This window comes from Heloderma suspectum, chromosome 2 (assembly GCF_057233095.1).
Source record: "Heloderma suspectum isolate Gila_16-S chromosome 2, 16-S_ref, whole genome shotgun sequence".
NCBI lineage: Eukaryota > Metazoa > Chordata > Lepidosauria > Squamata > Helodermatidae > Heloderma > Heloderma suspectum.
The window spans coordinates 311,495,913-311,523,145 of NC_139459.1; the positions used below are offsets into that span (position 1 = coordinate 311,495,913).

Below are 27,233 nucleotides of genomic sequence, written 5' to 3' on the forward strand. Positions count from 1 at the left end.
TTTCTCAGATTGTCAGGTGCCTTTCATTCCATCATCTGCTCATTGATGGAATGGATTGTTTTCCAATTTCTTGAATTTGCTGAAATTTGCATTTGCTCAAATGTGCATTTGCACAAATGTGCACTTTCAAAAACGTGTGACTCCCCCCACCCCCCATGCACATTTTCATACTTTAGCCTATGGGGGTAATGTGATTCTTGGCTGGTGTTTTTTTTTTTTTTAATTTTACATATTTTTCTATGAATAAATATGTGTAAAATTCTGGAAACTTAAAAAAACAACCCTGTGCAACTAGAGAAAAGCTGGTTTGCTGCAAAATTCATGGGTCAAATTCATAGAAATCCAAAGTAATTTGATACTGTTGCAGATTTCTCTGACATTCCTAGCTATAGCTTAGCAGTAGAGGACCTGCTTTGCATCTAAAATATTCTAGGTTCAGTCATTCGCATTTTCTTCAGGTAGGGCTGGAAAAGACCCCTGTCTGAAATACTGGAGAACTATTACCAATCAGTATAGACAATACTGAACTAGCTGGACCAATGGTCTTGCTTGGTATAAGGCAGCATCCTATGTTCTAGAGGCAGGGCATCACAGCTGAAAAGTGGCTGTTCCTTGTTACCACCCATCTTACTTCAGAATGTGAGGACACCCTGAGTAGGTCTTCCTAAGATGATTTTAGAGGTCAGCAGGTTTGGAACAGGTAGCCCTTCAGATACCCTGCTCCCCAGCCATGTAGGCCTTTAATGGCGAAGACCAGAACTTTTAATTATGCCTGGACGTGGAAACCCAGCGAACACCAGTGTCAGTCTTACAAAGCAGGCAAGTTATTATCCCTAATGCTTGACCCAATTAGCAACCTAATCTATGTGAGAGTTTCTTGCATTCCCCACATGAAGGAAATGCAGTGAGGAAAATGGAAATGTTTGAAGCAGCCGTTATAGCCATTCTAATTTAATTTTATGCAGGAAATTTAAAAGCCCTAAATATCGGGGGATAAAGTTATCTAGTAATTACTGCAACTACTAATGAATTATGTCTCTGCATCCTTCTCAGCATCCTCTCTGTTTCTGAGCATGACATTAAAGAAGCCTTTCTACGCTATGCAGCCAGCAAGTGTTGCTATAGGACCACCCCGGCGAAGCACATGACTATCCGGAAACTCACTCCTCTCAACACATATAGGGTATGTACCATAGTTATATAAGGAGAAACATGACATCTTTCCTGAAATCTCTCCTCCTTAATTTTAAGCAGATGGGTACAATCTGCAGGTGCTCAGTGGTGTGCTGTGTAAGTTATTTCATGTGCTGTTACTTAATTCCTAAATGAGAGGTGTAGGGGCTCAACTTTATCTGGAAGAGGGACTCGAGTCAAGCTGATTTAGTGGCAGAGGACCTGCTTTGCATGCAGAAGGTGCCAGGTTCAACCCCTGGCATCTCCAGTAGAAAGAATCAGGTAGCAGGTGATGGGAAAGGATTTCTCTGTTTGAAAACCTGGAGAGCAGCTGCCAGTAGAGGTACTTTAGGAATTCAATCCTTGCAAATTCTTCTATGAAATGATTTTTTAAATCATCATCATCATCATCAACATTTCTATACTGTTCCATAGCTGAAGCTCTCTGAGGGGTTTACAAAGATTAAAAACCATTAAAAATGCATTAGACAAAGTGTCTAATTTAATAAAAGCATATAGACAGACAGCACACACACAGCAAATATATATCTAAAACAATTTTAAACAATCAACTATAAGACAAATCCAGGGCCTAAAAAACTCATCATATATTGCCAAATGCCTGAGGGAAGGGCCTTAACCTGCTGGCACTGAAAAGATAACAATGTTGGCACCAGACCTCATTGGGGAGATCATTCCATAACTGGGAGGCCACCACCAAGAAGGTCCTCTCCCTTGTTGCCGCATTTCATGCCTCCCTTGGAAGTGGTCCATGGAGAAAGGCCTTAGATGCTGAACGTAGTGTATGGGTAGGTTCTGTACCTCTCATATTGAAATATGTACAGGATTTTGCACTTCTTGGAAGGCTCCATACACAGCTCTTGGCAGTTTAAATGCATTAAAATATGCATTTAAATGCATATTTTGAGTAAAAATATATTTTCTGAGAGAAAATATTTACATTTAAATAAGCATTTTGAAGGAAAATACATATTTAAATATGTATTTTGAAAGGAAGGTACTTTTAAACATTTGCAGAAGAATGCAGAACTGCAAAGGAACAGAATTATGAGTAAAACATGAAAAAGTTATACAGTGATAATTTTATCCATTCCTAGCTTCCAGTTGTAGTAGACAATATGGAACTAGGTCAACGAATAGTACACTCTAGGTCTGCACAAGGCTCAGAGGCACTTTTGTGTATTTCATATAGTGCTGGGCTCAGGCCTGGTGCTAAAAGCAGATTTGGTCAGTGAGCAGTTGCACAATTTAAGTCCTAGGTAATTACCATCTGTGGTTAAGTACCTAGCTGGGGTTAAGTTTGCTGACATTTGTTTCTTTGGTCAATATATAAATTTTGTTATGAGTTTGGCTGTCTCAGTTATTGAAACTAGGCCCATAACCAGACAACTAATGGTGGTAGGGACCTTAACAAAACAACATTCATATTCCTTCATGGCTGGAAATCTCTCTTGCTTGGCTTTGGAAGGTGACACACTTCGGCTAATGAAAGAGACTGAGGGGATCGCTACACCTCAAGTTTATTGCGCTTTTATGGTTGCTCACTCACTGAATTGTGCAGGTCCATTACATGATGTCGTTGTCCAGTCATTATTCCACTATTTCCTCCCACCTATCCTGTGTTTTCCTCAAACGGAAAAAATTGGGTATTTTTCCAGATAGGCGCAAATGGAGCACCATGTCCTCCCTGTGTATTTCTCCCCTAGCGTGACTGAAGTGCTGAGTGTGATTGTTGGGGGCGTGGTCATGATGTCGAAGGTGGTGATGAAGGTCTGATGGGCATTCAGTCTTCCCACTCCTGCGCCATTTTGGCTCCTCACCATTTTCAGCCTTCCTGTTCAAAACAGAGCGGCAGAATGGCGGAGCGGCAGAGCAGCAGAATAGTAGAGCAGAGGAGCAGCAGAGGGGCTGAGTGGCAGGGACTGGCCAAAAGCATGGAAGAGGGAGGCGGGGCCCAGGGAGATCGGTGGGGGGGCTGTCCACATGTCAGTCCCCATCCACCAGTAATGTGCAAGGGGAGGGAAAGGGGCAGGAGCCCAGGAGCAAGTATCACTGAACCTGGAGCGTGTGAAATGCCTAGGGATGGCGGAGAATTCCGCCACGGATTTCAGTGAGGCCGAATGCACGGCGGCAGCTCCAGCGGCAGCTTCGGCGGTGGCTGCAGCGGGGACGGCGGGTCTTCCAACCGGCTGCCGCGGCCGCCATTAGCAGTCTGGTCCTTTTTTTTTTTACCCAGACGTGATAGGCTATGTAAAGACTTATGTCTTTCTTATGTCTGGGTAAAAAAAAAAAAAAAGCCGTACACAAATGGCAGTGGCTATGTTGGCCGCCATTTGCGTTCCTTATTTTTCGCCGTTTTAACTCTACGTAAATATTTATGTAGACTATTACAGCGAAAAAAGGGGGAACGCAAATAGTGTAGTGGGTGCTATTTGTGTTCCTTTTTTATTCGCCATTTTAGCCTATGTAAATATTTACGTAGACTAAACAGCGAAAAATAAGGAACGTGAATGGCGGCCGCTGTAGCAGCCGCCATTTGCGTACGCGTTTTTTTTTTACTTTGCCGTGATAGGCTACATAAATATTTACGTAGCCTATCATGGTTAAATACAGGGACCCAAACAGCGGCGGCTACAACAGCGCCATTTGCGTCCCTGCTGCCCAGCGGCCGGATGTCCGGCTGCGGGCGGAGCCGGCCAGTGGCTCCACAGAATCCCCGCGGAGCAGAGCTGGCCGGGCAGGACTCTGGGGGAGGGATGGAGCGCCTCCCCCCTCGTCGAGGATTCCGGGGGGGAGGGATGGAGCACCTCCCCCCTCACTGCGAAGCAGATCCGCGAAACGGTAAGTGACTTTCGTACATCCCTAGTAATGCCTCTTTACGGAAACATAACACTATGGGAATGGCCATCTACAGAGAAGGAAGCACGTGTAAAGGGAATCAGTTGTGATCTTGCATTTAAAACAGAAATGGAAAGCCCCATTTTAAATGCAGGATTTTAGGCTGGTGTAGAAATCCCCAGAGAAACAATATGTAGCAGTTTGAACTGAGGGAGAGAGAGAGAATTTGAGAGATTTTAGCTGGAGTAAGTGGAACTGGAAGGAGCCTCAGAAGCTGAGGGTCTTCACATTGTTTTTTTTCTGGGAATCTGATGCAGGATTAGTGGTTTTTCTGGCCGCTGTAAGAGCCTATTGGCTTCTGATTGTATGTTTGTAAATACAAAATTGTAAAGATGATATCAGCCTCCAGTGCACACTCTCTCTTTCATACAGTGCACATTCTCTCTTTCTCTCTCTCTCTCTCCCTCTCTCACTCACACACACACACACACACATGAAACTAAACCCAGCAGTGCTATTCTTGAGGTTTTTTCTGCTCAGGGTAGTGGGGAGCACTTAAGAATATAATAAATTGTGTTATATTGGAGTTAAGCCACCTGTTTCTTTAAAGAAGTGCTATAGCTGAAATGGGCTGTGTTAAAAGGGAGGAGGTGTGGGCCCAGAAGCCTAGATCAACAATAATGGCAAGATTCCTCCCTCCCTCCCCACGCCATCACTATTAATCCGAGATGTGTGTTGGGTGGTTGTTCTAGCCATTCAATGGTGAAGGAAAATAGTATTATAAAATTGTTGTGAACCATCCAGAGATTATTGGGCGGTGCAGAAATGCAGTACATACATACATACATACATAATAAAAATTTGCACTAGCTCAGCAGTGCTCTATTTCTGCTTCATTTCACATGCTTTAGATCTGAGTTTGGCAACATTCAAACACAGAGTTTGGGGCTGTACTCTGCTGAGCTCTGGCTCCAGCTGAAGACCTGATCCACACGGAGAAGCCAGTCGTGAAGGCCGCCCGTCAGGGATAGCTAGTTTTGTTCAAAGAATCGCTTCAGCTCTGCATCACCTTCTGTTATGATTTTTAAAATGTACTTGCTGTTTTCTGTTCTCAGTATCGTCTGGAGACTTTCACTGAAACTAGAGAGACGTACTTGGCCAGTGGGATTTATAATGGTGAGTTACGCATGAACAAGAAGAAAGCCGCATCAAGCCTTCTTATCTCAGAGAGATGCCACCTTGTACCTTTCCAGTACAACCATTAGTGCTCTAGTGGTTGGAGTGTTGGACTAGACCTGGGTTCAACCTCAGCCACAAAGCTGTGGTGACCTTGGCTCAGTCATTCTTTCTCTCAACCTAATCTAAGAGTTCTGCTGTTTAAACTGTCCTAAAATCCTGGGGGTAGGGGGGTGGGGAAGGTAGGCTAAAAATGCAATTAAGTAAAGCTCAGCTGATCAGTGATGTAGTGGAACATTTCGAAGTGTGAGGGCTCATCACCGTAACCCAGAGTCCAAAAATCCAGGCAGCTAAGTTGATCCATATCAACTAATCAGCTCTAACAGTTGTCTTCTCTCCCAGGAGCAGGTCTTTTGTAAAGCTAATTTGTCTTAATTGCCCATTCAAGTCCAAGCCACCGCAAAATACTTTGCATTACAACAGAGATAGACTATAACTATCCATTGTTGCTTGGAATTTCCATTTTCCCCCAGCTACTGTGAGGATTGCAGCTAAGTGAGGAAGCAGGGAAGCCTGGCATGCAGATGATGTCGTCAACTTCCCTGCTATTAGAAAATGCCAGCACTGAGTCCCTGTGAGCCCTGGCTGCGCTACACCACTGAACCCAATTCTTGCACATCTTCCAATTGAGAAAACAGGATAGTCATTTACTTCTGTTTCCAGCAGCAGATGTGAGCTTGCGAAAAGCTGCTGGCAGGAGTCATACTCCCTCATATAGAAGTCGATTCAATGAAATTTGTTTACTTTGCACTCCGAGTGTGAGAGTTTGGGACGTTCTTCCTTTCAGGAACAGAAAGGATTGTTTATATTCCTCTTTGGAGGGGAGCAAATGATAATTGCTTTAATTTTCAATCTCATGCTATTCAGAGGAAGCTAAATTGCAGGCACTTTAGTTTCAGTGATCTCTGTATAGGGTTTCCACTGAATGGATGACCTTTATGCAGACTTTGCTGCCTCAATCAGAGCTAACGACAGAGAAGAAAGATGGTACCTGTTTTTACAATCAAAAGACCCAGTACACTTCTGAAGAGGATCATTTGATGGTTCATTATTTCAGCCGATATCCTGCCTTTTCTACATAGAGCACACAGTACAGCTAACAACAACGGTGTTGAAACTACTAAAACACACACACAACAGTAACAACAAACCAGAGTGTGTGGTGGCATGTGAATAGTGGGTTATGTGATGCTTCCAAAGCCCACTTGGTTTGTGCCAGCCATGTGTGGACTATTGGTTCCAACAGGAGGGAAAATACCTATGCCATCCTGAGGCTAGTATAGGCAAAGGGGCCTCATAGGGGAACAGAGGACCTTAGATCATTAATATCTGAAGAACCAACCTAGAAGGCCTGAAAGCTTGTAAAACCTCTTAGCAACTGAATAATAGATGGAAGTAATTATTTGAATGTTTCTGTACAGGGCTGTCCCAAGACATTTTGCTGCCTGAGTCGAAGGGTAAGATGTCCCCCAACCCGCATTCTGCCTACAGAAGCTGACTGGCTTGGCAGTTGGATATTATTTCAATGCTGGTGATGGGGCAGCATATTCTGCCTCACCTGAGGGTAGCAGGCTAGTTTAGGGGGCACATGGCAGGTTTCCTGGAACACGGAGCACTGTCCTCCTCTACTGAGGCACAGCCAAGGGGCTGCCAGCCATCTCCTCCACATCAGCCAGCATCTGCTGCGTGAGGTGACTGTGTCACCTTGCCTAGGGCTGGGCCTGGTTCTGTGCTGAAAGCTAGACAGACCTTGTTCTTTCAGGTTGTTGCAGTTGTGCGTAAAACCGTTGTAAATAATCACTTATACATGATAGGGTCACTCAAGGGAGAAAGCAGTGATAATTTTCACTTCTATATTCTCTCTTGAAACCCATTTAACCAGTAGTTCAGGGGAAGTTGTTCCAGTTGAAGAATCTTTGCCTACTTTGAGGCAAAAATAGGTACTGGCAGGTAATTTGTGAACATACTGTTTTGCCATTTAGCTCAGAGGGCATCACCCTTCTGACTAATTTTGTGGTGGGGTTTTCATCTTCCAGGTGGATTTGTAGACTCTCCTGCTGTTGCACCACCACCAGACCCATGGGAAATAATGGTGGATCCACCACCTCTGTTTACAGACTGTGAAATGCATCTCCCAGTACCCCACTCATATTCAGTAGAGGTAAAAAACACACAAAAAACACACAAATCATGCAAACATTTTGTACTCTACATAGGAAGTTGAATGACATTTGTACTCTGCCTTTCCACCTTTCAAGTCCTTCAAGGCCAGATCCATATATGAAATCAGTGGGTGAACTGAGCTCGGGTTTTCTGAGTCTATTGTTCTTCAACTGGTGGGTCAAGACCCACAACTGCATCATAGTTTGATATAAGGTAGGTCACAACAGCAGCCACCATGCAAATCTGTGGGGGTGGGGGAATGAAGATGTGGATCTCCAACTGCACGTAAAGGTGGTTTCTGGGTTCTAGGTCTGACAAAATTAACTATTATTATACAGTGGTTATTCTAGAGCAGGGATGGGCAACTTCAGAGGGCGCTGCATTTGTACCCCGCCACCACTGGAAATGGCTGCACTGTTGCCGGGAGTGGCTGTGGTGGTGGAATCCCAGTGATTCCACTGGAGGCATCCATTGCCCAGCCCTATTCTCCAGAATGACCTCTTCATCTGGTGAAAGGAAACTGTTAAGCAGCCTATGAAAGAGACATCAACCTTCAGAGCTTCATGCCATCCCCAAACATAAAAATAGGCTACATGTTATTAGCTGCTGCTACTGCTGCTGCTACCACCAAAATGGAAAGCGTATGATGTTTTTGGCTCGACTTAGCAGATATTGTTGTCCCCCTTTTGAATCTATTTACTTCAAATTCTCTGAAACAAACAGCAACTTCCAGTCTGACATTAATTGCTTCATCCCCTGGTTTCTGCTCTTGGCAGAGAATGTTGTTTTTACTGTTTGAAACTGTGAGATAATATTTTAGTAGGTAGAGATTTTTTAAATCTTTTGGCAAGAGTTTATTTCTACTGCTTTGTATAGTCTGGTGTATGCATTTCAATTCAAAAGGGCAGTTGCTATGAAAAAGGGATTTGTATCCACCCAGTATAACAAAGCAGGGCTATTTTTACACTGTGTGCATGTATTTGTGTGTTTTTAGGAAACAAACAGAAAAGCTCATTTAAGTGGTCTTACATGCTTATGCAAAACCTAGGTAAATCCACCTAGTGGGACCTGCTTAAGGCTGCAGTCCTATACCCACGTACCTGGGGCTAAGCCCCATTGAACTCAATGGGGCATACTTCTGAGTAGGCAGGTACAGGATTGCACTGTAGGTGCAACTGAAATCAATGGATATTGAGTTCCCACTTAAGTGCTTATCCGCCACTGATTTCAATGCGAAGTAAACACATAGTAACCTTCTCTGAATTATGCCTTATGCCTCCCTGAAACAGTTCCTGTATATTGTGGAAACTGGAAAACTTCGATCATCTGGTTCAATATGAGCCTTTTCCTATCATCCTCATGGCTCTCAATATTGCTTGTGCTCCTAATAATTAATTTTATTATATTATAGCATTTCTGGTTTGTTGGTTTGTTTTTTAAATGTGGAAATCAAGAGTTCACATTACGAATAGAGCTCTGTAGCTGAATAAAGAACAGACTTCTTCAGCATGCTTTTGAGGGAGGATAAGCTTTTTATTATACCTTTAATTTTAGCCACGAACAGGACAGCCTGCTAAAATGAGATAATTCAATTAACCAGGAATGACAAGTTGTCTGGAGTTTAGGGAATTCTATCATGAAAGAAAAGAAAAGATCATGGGTTGATTCCAGTGTACCATTCTTTATAAATGGGGAAATGCACATAGAGGAAAACCAATGTTATGCTAGAATGCAATGCCTGTGCTGATGTTGCAGGAAAAGAGCAGACATTAGCAAAAATCTATTATCCTGCTTGCAGATGTCTCCTATTATTTTGGAATGTAGTTGTTCATTTTTAGTAGACTAATAAAAGTAAGCAGTGTAAGTGTCATGTCCAGGAATATTTAGGCAATGGTGGCTTCAGTAATGGTTTACTCTTTGTATATGAATAATTCTCACCCTTCTGACTTTGTGATTGGATCTGCACTATAGAAGCTTTCCAAATAATTTCCAAATGGTTCAGTTACACTTCATTCTTTGCTTTGATTTCAGAACTGTCCAAACTGTAAAGGACGTGGTGCTATTATGTGCCAATCTTGTAAAGGAACTGGCAAGGTATTTTATGATCAAAACATTATAAATTTTTTCTCCGTGGGTTGTATCCAATGCTGACCATCCGCCAGTGGAATGGAAACCGCTGGTGGAATAGTTTTCCCCTCCCCCCTGCAGCTCCCCAGGCAACCCCAAATCTCCTCTGGAGGGTTGGGAGACCCTCTGGTACAGGTTTGGAAGGTTTGCAGGGGGCTGCAGGGCGGAGATGAGCAAGGGGAAGTCACATCACATGAGTGGATGTCTGCCTGCGTGGTGTTGGATTTATTTAAGTCCATGTTTCTTCACCTGCATAATTTAGGGCGCAATCCTAACTAGATAGGCAGCTGCCTCCGACCTCGGAGGCAACCGCATATCCAAAGCAAAGCAGGAGAGGCACAGGGGAATCATTCCCTCCCGCCTCTCTTGCCTTGCTATTTTTCTCTAGACAGCTGTTTTCAGCTGTCTAGTGGCAGGGGGGGGGACCGGGAGAGGAAGCAGCTGTACAACACATTGGATGTGTTGTATGCACAGCTCCACTCTTCCTGCCCTGGAACACCCCCAGCCCCGCCCCTTTTCAGTCGCTCCATGCTCCTCTTGCAAGTGCAGAGGACAGGGCTTCTCCGTGCTGCTTCTGAGGCAGTGCGGATGAGTAGGGCAGTCGGTTTTCTGGGAAATGACCTCAGAGCACGGGCTCCACAGTCGTTTCCCGTAATTGAGCATATCGTGTGGCCTGCTAGACAGTGTCTAGCAGCCATAGGATTGCTCTCTTAATGTAGAAAATGGACTCGTGAAGTATTCATAAAGGAAACCATGTGACACGGTATCCTTATTCCCAGTGAATTAAAAAACAACGGAATTTTTTTTTTTTTAAAGACAATTGGAAATATACAAGTAGAGCCTCAGCAGACCAGTGTGGATCACTCCTGTTCAGTGTTCCAGGGGGTCAGCCATGTCCTCCTAAAGGATACTCCATTCCGTTTCCTCTCCCACCTGGTTTTCTGATTCCCTGCCACCAGCAGTCAGTCAGCATCCTGTGGCCATGGAGCACTCTCGGTCCTCTTTGGGCTGCTTCTCTCTCCTCCCCCACCCCACCTTAGAGATTCCTGTCCTATAGATTTTTTGTACCCCTGCAAATTTGGGGGTTCCCCTAATTCTGCTGATGGATGGTGCTGTTTTGTCTTTGTATGGATCCACATTTGTCTCTGGACTTTTGGAAATAGAGGGAAATGATATGTAGTCATGACCTGGTTCACACATAACACTAAAAGCACAATCCTATGGGGATAGGTGGCTGCCTCCGAACTCGGAGGCGACCGTCTATCCAATGCAAGGCGGAAGAAGCACAGAGGGGATCATCCCCTCCGCACTTCAGCTGCCCTGCATTTGCGGCTAGACAGCCAATTTTGGCTGTCTAGCCATGGGACCTCGGAGCACTGGAAGTGGCAGCTGGATGACACATAGGATGTGTTGTACCGGCATTCTGCCTCCTCTGTCCCAGAACTCCCCCAGGAACACCCCGTTTTTGCTGCTCCGCACTCCTCTTCTGTGCACGGAGCGCGGAGCCATTTCGCACTGCCTACGAGGCAACACGGGCCAGGGTGGAGATCGGTTCTCAGGGAAATGACCTCAGAGAGAGCCAAAATCGGTTCCTGGGAACCGACCTATCCTATGGCCGTCTAGCAGCCATAGGATTACTCCCTCCACCATGGTTTATTTAATCCATGGGTTGTTGAATTCTGGGATTTGCAAAACCAGCCAGGCTTGTTAACCATGAACTTGGACCATGGCTTGTTAACCATGAACAACAGAAAAAGAGAACCCAATTTGTTGTTGGGTTGTGAAGTTTAGGTTGTTTTAACCATGGGTTGTTGTTACATGTAAACCCAGAACTGTGGTGTTCATGGATTGTTTCACCAGGCTACAGAGGCGGCGGGCAAGAGTGGTAAAAAAAATCCAGCCACTCTACACACCAGTACTATAGTGCCACCAGGACATTTAGAATATAAGGAGGGAGTGGGCAAAGGAGGAGGGAGATAAGCAACTCAGGGATCGAGAAAACAAATGGCAGTTTGTTCAGTCGTCTACCAGACAAACCCTGGCTAGAGCAACAATCCATGGGTTTAAATAAATAATGGGTTAGCATTGTGTGTGAACCAGGTCTTCAAACTTGAGTCATTATTTATTTACTGCTCTATCACAAAGGAAATTTGTGACAGATGCTTGACTCCTCCCTTAAAGAGAAACCCCCCCCCCACTGGTTAGTGTCTGAGCAACTCAGGTTTTTTAACTTAAGTTTTGATTTTACTTATATGCAGTTTATTATATTCAGCTCATATTTCAATTATTTGCAAGGTGACACCTTTTATATATGCTCTTTATATTTGTAAGAGAAACTTTTTAAAGGGACATACAATGGATTGCCAAGAGTGATGTAAACTCTTATTACTCAAAATTAATGTTAACTTTTAATTTTAAACTTACACTGGCCTTTCATTTATTTAAATCAGGGGTGGGCAACTTTTGGCCCTCCAGTTGTTTTGGCCTACAACTCCCATCATCTCTCACCATTGGCTATGCTGGCTAAGGCTGCTGGGAGTTCTACGCCAAAACATCCAGAGGGTCACAAGTTGTCCACCCCTGTTTTTAAACGGATATGATTTGTATAAGACAGGTTTAATTATTTTTATCCAATTAAAACATTGGTTTATTTTACCAGACTGTATTTAATTTGTTTTATATAATCATTTAAATTTTTACTTGGTGGTTGAAAAGAGAAATGTGTACCTAACTGCCTGAACCTAAAGAATGAGTTAGAAAGACAAAAAGAAAAAGATGATGTTCTGTTTCTTCAAATGTAGAAAAAATGCTCAGCTTGTGGTGGTACTGGGACAAATTCGCAAGAAGATTTCAATGTTTGTTCATGGTGTGCGGGTACAGGAGACAATCGGTAAGTGGATAATGGAAAGCTGTGCTGCCAACCCAAACTTTATCTCCACGGTAGTAGTAGTTTGCATGACAGGCAGTTGTCACCTTCTTCCTGGATTTTTCAGAAAGGGGGATTTGTGATCAATTCTGTTCTTTGTTAAAACATCTCCATCATCTGGCAAGCAATGTCTTCTGCACTTTCCTCATACACCTCCCTTATGAGAGCAGCAGACCATCCGTATCAATATTTCTATTTTACAGAAGGTACACTGAGGCTTATTGAAATTATATTGAAAATCTCAAATTGTTTGAATAGTTTATCAGTTACATTATTACAGGCGCAATCCTATTGATTGTGCCCTCGATGATTGTAAGCCTCCCCAAACTTTGCCTCCTCATTCTCCCACCCTGCATTCTTCGCTAGCTGAGCTTTTGAGCCTGTCTGGCAAAGGCGTTTCAGAGAGGTATGGAAGGAGCCTGGCAGAGGCTCAGGATAACTTGTATCTTACCCTCTCCTGTCTCCTACCCTCCCCACCCACCGAAACACCCTTTCCCCCCTCTCTGAGGTCAAGTTCCTGACCTCAGAGGCCGGCCAGCACGGTTCTGTCCTCAGCAGCTGCATGGGGGCAGGGGGCGGATCTCTGATTCCCCCTCCGAAGTCAGGGCGCTTTCTCCGACTTCGGATTGGGGAATACATAGTGGTTGTGAGGGATGATCTGAGATTGGATCTCCTCCTCCTATGGCCCCTAAGATGCCATCCCAGGGACTGTAGGTTTGCACTATTAATTTTTTAAAAAACAAAAGGTTAGTCATACACAAAAAGAAAAGGAAAAAAAAGAATTATTTTGTCTCATAATTTAGTATTCACATCATTGTTTCTTGTTTTTGTTTATTTCATGTCTCTCCCCCTCCCCCCAATCCCCTTCCACAGTTGCTTCAGTTGTCGTAGCAATGGGTGGCAACAGTGCTGCCGTTGCATTGGGAATGGCATCCTGCTCTTTCACACTGAACTTACAATCACCTGGTAAGCTGAAAAACCCAAGGAGGAAGCCTATAAGCCCCCTTCACACGTTACTTCCACGAAGGGGGAAAGTGTGTACAGTGGGCTGCAGGGCCCTGGTTCTGGCCCCACACCTGACGATGCTCCAGGCCTCCTGTCCTCATTCCCACTGCCTACACATTCCCATGGACCTCTGAGACAGGGAAGTCTATGTGTGTAAGCCTCTGGGTTTTGAAATGCTGATCATGCAGGATACCAGAACATGGGGAAGCCTGCACATTTAGGCCTCCCTGCAAATACAAAGACAGCTGAAAGGACTGGGCCCAATGTCTCTGCAGAAGCTCTCTAAGAAGGCATGGGAACAGATTCAGAGCTGGAGGGGGGGGAGGTGAAGCTACCAAGGTCCCTGTAGATAGAGGAGGGTAACAAGGGCAGAGAGGAGCCTTTCCTGATGCTGGCTAATCAGTTGGATCAAAGCCAGGCAGAGACCTCTCCATCTGCGGGCACACCAGATCTTACAGCGGGGGAGCAGCTGGGAGTGAAAGACCCAAGAACCAGATGTCGGGTGAGGAGGGAGGAGCAACTTCAGGATGTGAGGCATTCTAAAAGGTTGGCCGCTCAAAAGGGGTTCCTAGGGGAAGACCCTCCCTGAGGGCAGGACTGGAAAAGCTGCTCAGGTTTTGTACTGTTGGTTGGAGCCAGTTTTCATTGCAACTTCCTGACACAGTGCATTCATCAAAGGTAGCTTCTTGTTATGCAAAGCTGACTAGGAAACTTGGCTCTTTGTTGATGTATGCGGATTATGTCTGTAGCCTGAAGCATGGCTGGTCTGGCCTGGCTTGCATAATAAAAGCTATTCACAAAGAGATCAACTTCACTGTGTGGAGGCTTGGCACTCAACAACAGCAGAGACAGGGCCAGGAGGAGTGGCACATCGTTGGGGATGGGACCAGAAGTGCAGTACAGAAGTACAGCCCCGTGGTAGTATTTTCCCCCCTCACACGAGTAACACTTCAGTAACAGCGTGTTTTTGGTACAACTCCTCTACATTATCAAGACATATCTTGTCATGGTATTGGTAGAGAGCATCACCACGTACTAATTTGTGCAGCGTTTGCTGGTGTGTTAAGTATTGTGCTGGGAATACCTAAACCAATGAATGTTTCATCAATCAGTAGCAGAATTGGCCTGACACTTCAAAGCGGGCCTTTTGTTTTTGCTGGGTTATCATATAATAGTAGGGTTGGAAGGGGCCTACAAGGCCATCGAGTCCAACCCCTAGTTCTACTGCAGCCTTGTATATAAGGCCAGAAGCATTACTAGCCTGAAATGGTGGTGTTTTGTTTTTTTACTGCCCTGAATTTTTTTATTTTTTTATTTTACTATTGTGAAATGAACAAAAAATTGATCAACAGACACAAATCACATTCAATGCATTTCCTTCAAAAGTATAAAATATTTGGAAAATACGCATTTCAAAAAGTAACAAATACACTCCAGTTTAAAATTCCTTATTGCCTTTGCTTGATAAGGTGGGAGTCCCATTTTGTGCCTTCTCAAAAATGGACTGAAAGTACAACCCTAATTGATAGATGGAGGGCTCTGATTTCAGAGCCCTCCATCTCTTCTAAGTTCTGCCAGCAAGACCCTGGCAGGGAAGGAAAAATGGCCAAGGCTTTCTTAGCCTCTCCATCCTCCAATGTAAGTACTTTTGCTAGACTGGCCTCTGAGCCCTTCTAGCTCACTTACCTTGCTGGGGGCAGGGACATTGGAGGCCTTTGGATCTGGTGGATCCATGTCCTCTCCTCTCTCCTCCCCACCCTGACTACCAGCACACCCAGTCCCACTCCCTCTTTCCTCTCCCTGAGGTTGGAGTGCAGAGCTCAGGAGAGGGAGCCACCATGGAGCTTTCCATGGCAACTGGAAGGGGTGAGGCGGGGAAATCCAAGTGGAGATTTCCCCCTTCGAAGACTTCCCCCTCCAGTAGGGATGGCATGGGTGCCCGATTCCATCTGGAAATCTGGCGGAAACTACCCCGCCTGCACCCTCGAGTCATGCTCACTGAGCCCCTGCTGCCGCTCGCCCCCTGCCCATGTTCACTGAACCACCCACACTCAGCCGGGCAGTGGCGTTGTGCTCCATCATTGCCCCATTTCAGGAAAAAACAGCAATCACAAAAATGCGCATATTTGCACGTGCGTGAATATGCGCATTTGTGAAAATGCACATATTTGCGCATGTGCAGATATGTGCATTTTTGCAATCACCTTTTTATTTTTCAAAAATGGTGATTGTGGAGCTCAACGAGGCTGCCCAGGTGAGTGCGGGCGGCTTAGCAAGCGGCGGGGAGCTCGAGTGTGGGTCCAGGTGCTTGCGAGCAGGGGCAGGGGCTGGGTGGGCACCCGGAGAACCTGGACGGGGGGGCCTGCTGGACCTGGCCAGAGAGCCTGCCCATCCTTACTCTCCAGGGTCAGGGCTCTGTCTATGGCCTCAGAGAGGGAATTCCTCAGCATCCTATGGCCTCCTACACACTGTCTAGGGGCCATAGAATTGCTCTCAAAGGGTGCAGTCCTATGCATGTTTAGACACAAAGAAGTTTTACACCTGCCAGCATTCCTCAGTCTTACACCTCCCAGCATTCCTCAGCCAGCATGGCTGGCTGGGGAATGCTGGGAGATATAGGACTTTTTTCTGTCTAAATATGCATAGGACTGCACTGTAAATAAGTTTATTTTTGCCGTATATGACAGATTGCAAGTTCTATTCAGCCAATCATCTGTTAATGGGCCACATGACTTTTTCCATTTAAAGACCACTTCTATTCTATAATCAAATCAGACACAATTTCCCATTTTTTCTTTGGCATCGATATATTAAATAAGTCATCTTAACAATACTATAGGGACAGAGCATGTAGTGATTCTTGTTGCGATGTCAACTACCCATTTTTTTTTTCTCTTATGCACACCACATATGAAAATCATCTGCTCTTGGTTCCACATATCTCTAACATAAATGTGTGGCTAAAATCTTCATTTTCTTCAGGTTTAAAGCTGTCAGATGCCAGTTATATAAGACACTGAAATGATTTTCCTTTAACAAGGCTGTTGAGAACTCTTAAGTTCATTAGTAAAAATAGTGTGCCATAGGCCTCTCAAATCCACAATTATTGATCCGATTATCCTTTAAAGCTTGCGTTTTAATTTTTCTTTTCTTCTTCCATTAGACCCCAGTATTTTTTGGATAATAACTTTTTGGTACTCTGAGATTGTGTTAATAACTTTTCAAACAAGGTTAACTGCTGGTTTACACCATAATTTCTTACCTGATATTAATTTGAAGGCTCAATCCTATGCATGTTCAGACAGAAAAAAGTCCTACAACTCCCAGCATGCCCCAGCCAGCATGGTGCAGTGGAAGACACCAGCCCATTGCCAGTGGCTTGCTGGGGCATGCTGGGAGTTGTAGGATTTTTTTCTGTCTAAACATGCAGAAGACTACTCCCTAAATGTCTTATCTGGAAGTACTCAAACCAGTGGATCCTCTTGCCTGATCTTGTTCATATATGACAACACATGGTACTTTGTTACAGCAGGGGTGGGGAACCTCAGGTCTGGGGGCTAAATCCAGTCCTCTGGGGTTTCCCAGATGGCCAAGCCCCCTTCTCCTGGTCCCACCCCCTTTCAGCCAACTGATGGTTTGGTAGTTTCCTGGCTTTTGCACAGAGTTTTCCCCATTCTAAGAGGTTGAAATTTCTCGTCTAAGACTTAGGGCTCAATCCTATGCACGTTTAGACAGAAGAAAGTCCTACAATTCCCAGCATTCCCCAGCCAGCTTAGTTGGCTGAGGAATGCTGGGAATTATAGGACTTTCTTCTGTCTAAATGTGCATAGGATTGCGCCCTTAGCTACTGAGCTTTAAGCTAAAATGTGCTGGCATTTTTATCTTGTTCTTGGGTTACAACTCTGGGTTGTTCCTTCCCCTACAACCCATAATTCTGAGTTTGAATGTCATGCTAAATAACCCAGGGATGTAACATTCCTGGGTTGCTTAGTTCAGCGGCAGTGGGCAGGAGCCAGTGCTCTTGCTCACTCCTGCTCGTTCACCCATAATCGTGATGTGCAAACTGGTCATCTTCTGAGTCATCCAAATGCACTGTGGGGGATAGTGGAATTGGGATACAAGCTGAACCTTTATTTACAGTACAAGACTAAGCAAGTATGCTTGGAAGTAAGTCCCATTAAGATCAATGGGGCTTACTTCCTAGAAAGTGTATTTAGGATTGCAGTCTTAGGCTGGAATTCTATACACACTTCCCTGGGAATAATTCCCATTGAAATGGGGGTTCCTTCTCAGTCGACTTAGGATTGCACTATGACTATATCTATTTAGTGTTGTCTGGGGGCTGTTATGTGGTCGGTGCTGTTACAGATTTCTCATCCTGCTTCAACCTCGAATGTGCATCTTAAAAAGAATACAAACACATTTTCATTTCCATTTTTTCATCAGGAAGAACAATATTTTAGAACACATCGCAGACAAGGATTCTGGCCTTCCGAATTACCATTTTCAGGATGTGGCTGGGAAAGAAATATTTAGTGATGAACATTCCTCGGTAACACAACTACAAGCAAATACACCCCCCCCATGTGTGTGTTTATGTCTACAAAATTCATTGGAAGTATATAGGCTTCATCACTGGTGCAAACAAACAAACAAACCACCCAGAAACACATTTTCTATGTGATTTGGTGCACTTTACCATTTCCCTATAACTATCTCAAAGTGGGCTAGATGAAACAACGATCCAGTGGATCCACAGTTGGCTACAGAATCAGATTCAAAGAGTGCTTATCAATGGGACTTTCTCAGACTGGGGAGAGGTAACGAGTGGGGTACCGCAGGGCTCAGTCCTGGGCCCAGTGCTCTTCAACATTTTTATGAATGACTTGGAGGAGGAGGTGCAGGGAATGCTGATCAAATTTGCAGATGTCACAAAATTGGGCGGGATAGCTAATACCCTGGAAGACAGAAACAAAATTCAAAGTGATCTTGATAGACTGGAGCGCTGTGCAGAAAACAACAGAATGACATTTAGTAGGGATAAATGACAAGTTCTGCACCTAGGAAAAAGAAACAAAATGCACAGTTACAAGATGGGGGATACGTGGCTCAACAACACTACAAGCGAGAAGGATCTTGGAACTGTTGTCGATCACAAGTTGAATATGAGCCAACAATGTGATATGGCTGCAAAAAAGGCAAATGCTGTTTTGAGCTGCATTAATAGAAGCATAGCTTCCAAATCCAGGGAAGTACTAGTTCCCCTCTACTCAGCACTGGTTAGGCCTCATCTGGAGTACTGTGTCCAGTTCTGGGCACCACACTTTAAGAATGATGCAGACAAGCTGGAGAGGGTTCAGAGGAGGGCAACAAAGATGATCAAGGGACTAGAAACAAAGCCCTATGAGGAGAGACTGAAAGAACTGGGCATGTTTAGCCTTGAGAAGAGAAGACTGGGGGGAGATAGGATAGCGCTCTTCAAATCCTTGAAAGGTTGTCCCAGAGAGGAAGGCCAGGATCTCTTCTTGATCATCCCAGAGTGCAGGACACAGAATAATGGGCTCAAGTCACAGGAAGCCAGATTCCGGCTGAACATCAGGAAAAACTTCCTGAGTGTTAGAGCAATACGACACTGGAACCAATGACCTAGGGAGGTGGTGGACTCCCCCACACTGGAGGCGTTCAAGACGAGGCTGGGCAGCCATCTGTCAAGGATGCTCTGACTTGGATTCCTGCATTGAGCAGGGGGTTGGACTTGATGGCCTTGTAGGCCCCTTCCAACCCTACTCTTCTATGATTCTATCAGCAATGTTTGAAAACCAACATAGATATCTGGACACTTTGGGACATTGGGTTACTCCAGTGATGTAAGCACTTTAAATGGAACGGCCAGCTCCAGATTTTAAAAAAAGTGAACTTCTTTCTATCAAAACTAAAGGGGAGACATTTTTTTTTTGAAGAGCAATGGAATTTGCTATACTGGTGTATTGATGCTTTCTTTTTGGCTTTACCATGCACAGGAAGAGTGTACAGAATGATTTTTGACTTTACGTGCCATAAGCTTTAGAGGACAGGACCATCCAGATCTTTGGGCACTATATCGAAAGGGAGTTTCAGCACATCCTCGAAAGGAGGATATTTCACACTTGAAGCGCACTATGACAGGAGAAGCAGCAACTGCCAAAATTCCCTCTCCTACACAAGTATTTATTATTTATTCGCTAGATTTATCTCCCACCTTTCCTCTAAGGAGCCCAAAGCAACATACATGACCTCCCCCCACCTCCATTTATCCTCGCAATAACCTTATGAGGTAGGTTAGGTTGAGAATGATTGGTTCCAAGCCACCCAGTGAGCTTCATGGCCAGGTCTCCCAGTCCAACACTCTAACCACTACACCACACTGGCTGGCTGTATTCGTGGTGCAGCAAGCCTGTCTATACACTCATCCTAAAACAACCACGCCATCACTCTTTGATTACTCTCAAGGGTTTAAAATATATTGCAGAAGGGTGTATAACATTGTCTTTATTTGTACTCCAGGTATTTCCTATAGCTGATTTCCCAGAATCATCGATTAATGATTATTCACAAGCATGCATTGCACAACACAAAATGCAGTTTGCCTCAAGAAGTTTGCATCGAGTCCTGAAACAGGTGAGTGCAAAATGGAACAAATGGATTCTTAAAACAGAGGATTGTGTTTTGATTATCCCATCATCTTGACTTATTAATCTAAGTCTTATTTTTAAAATAAGTGGTGGGGAACCTTAGCTACATGGACAACCTGCCAATCAGATTTATTTTCTTTTTTCTTATCAAGAACTTCACATACCTTGAAGGTGTTACCTAAGTGTTGTATAGTTATAGTAATGGTAGGAATAAAACATCTGTCAAATGAGTTGTGAATTAAATACTATTTTTATTTATAAGCAATAACAAAGGGAAAATAATATAATAAAACATATCAATATAGAGTAATCATTAACATCTCCCTCGATATAGGGGAAAAAAGGAATACAAAGAGGGGAAAGAAGGATTTAACTCTTCCATTTCAAATATATATGTTAATATAAGCAGTCCACATATCTAAGTAAGCATCCATATGACTTTGATGGTTGAATGTAGTATACTCAAATGTAGCAAGAGCAGTGAGATTGTCAGTCAGTTGAGTGACAGGGTGGTTTTTCCTTCCAAACTTCCATGCTGTCACAAAGTGACATTCAAAAAGGATCAAAGCAAGTTACAAAAAGTGTGTAATATCCACATCTGGGGATGAATGAACCCCCAATGTCTAGTCCAGTGGGGGGACTGCCACAGGGAAATCTGCGTCACTTGGAGCTTATCAGATTTCCTTGGAGCCCTGGTGTGTCCACTAGATTGCACCGGGCATCTTTCTGGCTAAAATAAACTGGCAAGATACACTAATGGTGGCTGCCATTACCCTATCGTGGGGAAATTACGTCTGTAATTTGTGTATTTTACACCATTTGCAGCTGTAACACACTTCTACATCAACTGCGGCTGTAAAGCACTTATTTCTATGTATATTGCAGCCTTAAAGTCTGTATGGTCACAATTTACGTAGAAGTAAGCACTTTACAGCTGCAATTTACATAGATGCAAGTGTACTCTGGAGTCTGTAGCCAAAGCGGGAATTGGGCATCCGAATCCCTCCCAGCCACATGAGCAAGCCCCGTGTCCCTTACCTGGACCTGTGGGGAGCACCTGCAGCTCATCTTTTCCAGAAATAAAATCTAACACAAATGACAGCTGTAAGGCCACAATACATGCAAAATTACAGGTGTAAATGGCCCATTTAGGTCTGTGATGTTGTGTACATGATGGCCTTATGGCCACCATTTGTGCAAGGCTCTATTTCTGGAAAAGATGAGCCTCCATTTAAAAAGAAAATGGCGACTCCCTTGAAGAGGCCGTGGGAGCTCCCCACAGGTCCAGGTAAGGAGCAGGGCGCTCATGCGGCTGGACAGGCAGCTGTCCGGCTCGGCCTGAAGTGCTCTGGATTGATCTGACCCACTCCAGACCTGGACCGAAGTGGTCTGAATTGGTCTGTTTTGACTCAGAATTCCAATCCGGAGCTGAAGCAGTGCGCAGCCCTACTGCAGACTTATGTAATTTTGTGAGATTTACACATATATACAGCTTAAGCACAAGATGGAGATTCACAGCTCTAACATGCTCCAACAGATGCTGCTCCCCATCAGATTCCATGCTGGCTGGGGTTGATGGGAGTTGTGGTCCAACGCACCTGGAGGGCCCCGGCTTGTGCCGTGCTGAACTATGAATTTTCCTTGAAAGTTCATTTAGATGAATTCCAAATCTCATTGCAACATTATACATATATATATTTCTCCTTTGCAGAAACAAACAGTTGAATTGGTGCCAGTCACAAAGGCTGAATATGAATGGAAGGGGAAACTCTATTCCTTCTATGTTTTTGGCAATGCGAATCAAGTATATACCAAAGACTACCCAGGAAAGTGCTGCTGCTCTCTCATGTGACATACGACGGTTCCTATGAAGTTCAGTTACCAAGTGACACAACCGCTTCCCAGTATTTCTTCTTCACAACATCTTGCAGGGACCCATCCATAGGCAAACTTGGCTGGAATTGTTCATGGGTGCTACTCCTGCAAATCAGACATTTGTCCCTAACACATGGTTGTATCGGCTGTGCTTTTGGATTAGGGACATGACAGAAACTAGTTCCCAGAATGCACCTTGAGACCCTGTGCTACGACATTATAATGCAGAGGATTTAATTCAAAGATTTAGGTCTTGTTTTCTCTGTTTGTGCAACAGGAGACATCAAGGTGACTATCCTATAAATTCCTTATGGAACTATAAGAATGAAATTCATTTATACCATATTGCACATCACCTTGTACGAATTTCTGCAATGATTTACATTCCTCTTTCGTAAAAGGTTTAAAGGGCTTCTATCTCAAAAACAGGGACTTCTAAGAAGGTAATCTAAAGGAAGGAAGGATTGATAGAGCTTTTTAATGTGTCTCCTATCCTAGACTAGTTCTCCCTGCCCCCCCATTTCAGTGCCGTATTTGTAAGAGCCATACATCTTAAGCAGTTTCTACCTAGACCGAGGGTGTTGAACCTCTTTCAGCTCAAGCACCAAATTCAATTTTGGAGAAGTTGTCAGGGGCCACATTCCAGTGGTGGGTGGGGCTGAAGGCAAAAGGGCCAAAATATATATAAAAGACCCCCAGGATATTTGATCTTAAAAGCCCTTACTTCCAGTAGCTAAGCTTTGAGAGAGGCAATTTAGAATGGGGGAAAAACCACAAAAAAGCCAGAAAACCATGTAGCTTCCTCTGATGTTACGTGGTGGAAGAATTCAAGGAGCAAATGTTTTGAGAACTGAATCTTACAGTGCCATCCAAAGCACTGGCAGGGTGTGTGGTGGCACACCTACCACATTAGCCAAGGCAGACAGTAACCAGCCCCCTGCAATTTCCCTGATGGTGCAAGTTCCCCCTGTTGATTACAGCTAGAGGGACATTTCCTATGCCACCTCTGGGTTCCAATCCAGATCCAAGGCTGCCTCCTCCAATGTCTTGTTTTGGGGCCTTATGCAAGCTACTGCTGGTGTGGCCCCTGCCGGCAATAGATTCCCACCGACGGAGCTTTCTGTGGGCTGCAAATATGGACAGTCCTCCTGGTGGAACTCCTCTCTATGTCAGTTAAGTTTGCCAACTTTTTACATAAACCCTGCTCCCATGCATATAAGGCCAGTGTGGCATGTGGAGATTAGGCAAGGAAAGCTTTCCCGACCCAAGCATGAAACTAAGTGACAGGAAAAGGCCCCAAGACTATGGTCCCTGGGAGGGCATCTCAGGGACAATAGGATAGATTAACTAGACCCATTTCAGTCGGGCTTCAGGCTTGGGCATGGGACAGAAACGGCCTTGGTGGCCTTGGTGGATGATATGAGGAGGGCTCTGGATAGGGGTGAATGCTCCTTCCTTGTTCTCCTCGAACTCTCAGCGGCTTTTAATACCGTTGACCACGGTATCCTCCTGGACCGCCTGGAGGGGTTGGGCACTGGAGACACCGTATTGCGGTGGTTCCGGTCCTTCCTCTCCGGCAGGTACCAGAAGGAAGCACTGGGAGAGGAGGTTTCGGACCCGTGGCCACTCACTTGTGGAGTGCCACAGGGTTCCATCCTCTCCCCGATGCTATTTAACATCTATGCGAAGCCGCTGGGGGCTATCATCAGGAGGTTTGGGGTGTGGTGTCATCAATATACGGATGACACACAGCTCTACCTCTTGTTCAAATCTTCACCAAGGTTGGCCATGGAATCCCTGTCCAAATGTCTGGAGTAGGGATGTACGACAGTGACTTACCTTTCGTGGATTATGTTGATGGTGGGGGGGGGAGGCGTTCCGTCCCTCCCCCCGGAATCCTGGCTGGGGGGGGAGGCGCTCCATTCCTTCCCCCGGAATCCTTGAACGGCTGGTTGTGCTCCGCAGCAGCTCCGTGGAGCAGCTGGACAGGCCCGGCCAGGCCAGAGCCATCCGCAGCCGGATTTCTGGCCGCGGAGGGCTCTGGGTAAACAACAACCAACCACGTACGCAAATGGTGGCGGCTACAGCCGCCGCCATTTGCATTCCTTCTTTTTGGTTGTCTTAATCTACGTAAATATTTACGTAGGCTAAAACGGCGAATCAAAAGGGGACGCAAATAGCGCTTGCTACGCTATTTGCGTTCCCCTTGATTTTCGCCATCATAGTCTACATAAATATTTACGTAGATTAAGATGGTAAAAAGAAGGAACGCAAATGGCGGTGGCCATAACCGCCGCCATTTGTGTACGCGTTTTTTTTTTTTAAACCCACCCCCAACCATGATAGGCTACGTAAAGATTTACGTAGCCTATCACGTCTTTTTTTTTTTTTTAACCTAGCCATGATAGGCTATGTAAATTTTTACATAGCCTATCATGTCTTTCTTTTCTTTTTTTTTCACAAGCCTGGAAATGGCGGCTGTGGCAGCCGGTCGGAAGACCGCCTGCCGCCGGAGCCGCTGCCTCCCAGAAGATCCACCGCAGGTAAGTCTCGTCCTGGGGGGGATCCGCGGGGGGGCGGCAGGCCATTCCACCACAGATTTCAGGGGGCCGAATGCACTGGCATTCGGCCTCACCGAGATCCATGGCGGAATTCTCTGACATCCCTAGTCTGGAGACGGTGAGTGGCTGGATGGGGAGGAATAAGCTGAACCCTGACAAGACCGAGGTACTTTTGGTGGGAGACAAGAGGAGGCTGGGGGATGTTGACCTGGTGTTGAATGGGGTACGGCTACCCTTGAAAGACCAGGTCTGCAGCCTAGGGGTCATTTTGGACTCCCAGCTGTCCATGGAGGCTCAGGTGTCAGCTGTGAGCCAGACAGCGCTGTATCAACTCTATCTGATACGGCGGCTGTGCCCCTTCCTTCCCGACCATCTGCTCCCATCGGTAGTACATGCCCTGGTCTCTTCTCGTTTAGACTACTGTAATGCGCTCTACGTGGGGTCACCCTTGAAGACGGTTCGGAAGCTGCAGCTGGTACAGAACACGGCGGCTCATCTGATTAAAGGCAGCCGCCGGCAAGATCACATCACTCCAGTGCTGAAGGAGTTGCACTGGTTACCAGTTGTTTTCCGGGCCAAATTCAAGGTGTTGGTTTTGACCTTTAAAACCCTATATAGTTCCAGCCCAGCCTATCTTAAGGAGCGCCTCCAGCAACACCAGACAGGCCGCTTAACAAGATCAGCCTTGGACGGCCTTCTCTCTGTCCCATCAGCCAGGACAGCTAGACTGGTGGGGATGAGGGAGAGGGCCTTTTCTGTGGTGGCCCCCACTCTGTGGAACTCCTTCCCCAGGGAAGTCCGCCATACCCCTCTTTAATGAGCTTCCACCACGCATTAAAAACGTGGTTGTTCAGGCAGGCATTTGGGGTGGGTTAGGGTATTTTAGAAAATGTTTTTATTGTAGAATTTTATTGTTTTAAACTGTTTTATTATATGCTGTACATCGCCCGGAGTGGCTGGGTGACCAGCCAGATGGGCGATTAATAAATTTAATAATAAAAATAAAAAAATAGATCGGATCTCCCCCTCTGTGGATGGAGAGAGAGGTCCACCCCCAGAGGGGGAGATTCAACCTCAGATGCCCCCTCCCAACCCCCGCAGAAGCCTCCGAGGTCCTTGCCTCTCCAGTGTTGGAACTGTAATATCGAAGAGGCAAAAAGGCAGTGGATTGAGAGGCATGGCATGACTGAATTGGGGAAATACCCAGACATGCCCCCTAAAGAGGGGGCATGTACGCAAGTCCTGGACTTAATTTTCCTCCTATTGGTTCCTATGGGAGAGAAATCTCCCTCCCAAAAACCAAAAAGGGGAAGAACCCCACCACAAACAAATACTGCTCCCCCCTCCTTTCCACCTTGCTGGGCTCCTCCACCTTCCTGGCCCCAATGGTAGAATTGCTCTACCCACCACCTAAGATCAGGGTATCTCCTCCTCCTTCTCCTCCTGCATGAATCTGCTGGATAACTCCATTCTACTTCAAAGGTCCTCATCCCACCCTTTTGCTGCCTGAAGTGGGGCAAGTGGGCACAAGGATGGGGCCTTCTCTGTTTTGATGCCCAGATTGTGCAACAGCTTTCTCCAGGGAGATATCCCTCTCCCTTATTACAGTACGCTTTGAGTTAAATACTGCCTCATTTATAATGTTTTAACTGCTGCTATTTTTACAACGTTACTGTTTGTTACATTTGTAGTTCTGTGGTTTTAATTTTTAAATTGTGAGCCACAGTTTCTGTGGAAATGTGGTAAATACATTATTATACATAAAAAGATGAAGGAAAGCATTGCTTGCTTGATTTCTGTGTCAGGGTGTTATTAATGGCATGGGAGCCAATGGGAGCCATTTGCACAAAAGTATTGATAAGTTCTACCGCAAGATGGCTGCGTCCTGTCATGCGGCTAGTATGCAGAGCAATTGCACCACACTTCAGGAACAGGAAAGAGGCAGGGCTACAACTAACCTATGTAGGCCACATGTAGCTGTTCAGCCACATGGGTGGCTTCCAGAGCAGTAACTAACAGGGATAAGTGGAGGTGGGATACTGCACTGGCAGAAATAGAATAACTTCTATGAAGGATTTTACTTGAACAAAAATTAAAGAAAATGAACCCCTCTTACTATATTGCAGTCACATCACTGAGCATATGCACAATGAAGTCTTTTAACATGACAATGTTACTTTAAGAGTGTTCCTACCTAACATATGTAGTTAAAGGCAGTTGACAGAGGGGTATAGTGGGTGGATGCCAGTGTTGCTAAAGGTCAGAAGATCAGCAACAATGATAATTCTACCAAGTCATTGTAGTCTGGATTGCTTTATGTAACAGGCAGGACACAGCTATGAATGCAAGTAAGACACATAAACAACTCCATCTACTACTTGAAGTATCAGTAATACACTCCGATACTAATTCTGTATATAAATCAGGAGTTTTCCTATTCTTGGACCTGTGAATCTTCTTCCTTTCTTTAATACATGTTTCTATAAAACAAAGACAAGATTTGGTACATACCTTGATGCAAACCTTGATGCAAACCCATCTTCAGTCTACGATAGTCGCTTTCAGCAGGGATCACTTGCCACATCGACTTATGCACAGTGAATTCCTGAAGTGTTTACCCTGGAAACCCTGTATCCT

At 45.0% G+C, this 27,233-nt stretch overlaps 1 protein-coding gene across 4 annotated transcripts in view; it reads left to right on the forward strand.

Moving 5' to 3' along the window:
• The window catches only part of LOC146354974 (protein SSUH2 homolog), a 37,705-nt gene extending 15,322 nt beyond the window's left edge, over nt 1-22,383 (forward strand). For 2 of the 4 annotated variants that reach the window (XM_084840285.1, XM_084840284.1), the window contains exons 4-12: nt 1,054-1,183; nt 5,148-5,208; nt 7,305-7,429; nt 9,463-9,525; nt 12,360-12,448; nt 13,358-13,450; nt 17,936-18,041; nt 20,033-20,146; nt 21,872-22,356. In XM_084840285.1, the coding sequence (XP_084696411.1) occupies nt 1,054-1,183; nt 5,148-5,208; nt 7,305-7,429; nt 9,463-9,525; nt 12,360-12,448; nt 13,358-13,450; nt 17,936-18,041; nt 20,033-20,146; nt 21,872-22,012 (922 nt within the window). In that variant the 3' untranslated portion in view covers nt 22,013-22,356. Of the gene's footprint in view, nt 1-1,053; nt 1,184-5,147; nt 5,209-6,689; nt 6,726-7,304; nt 7,430-9,462; nt 9,526-12,359; nt 12,449-13,357; nt 13,451-17,935; nt 18,042-20,032; nt 20,147-21,871 lie in introns of all 4 variants that reach the window. The other 2 variants (XM_084840283.1, XM_084840282.1) reach the window with 2 other exon arrangements.
• Nucleotides 22,384-27,233: the final 4,850 nt, after the last annotated feature.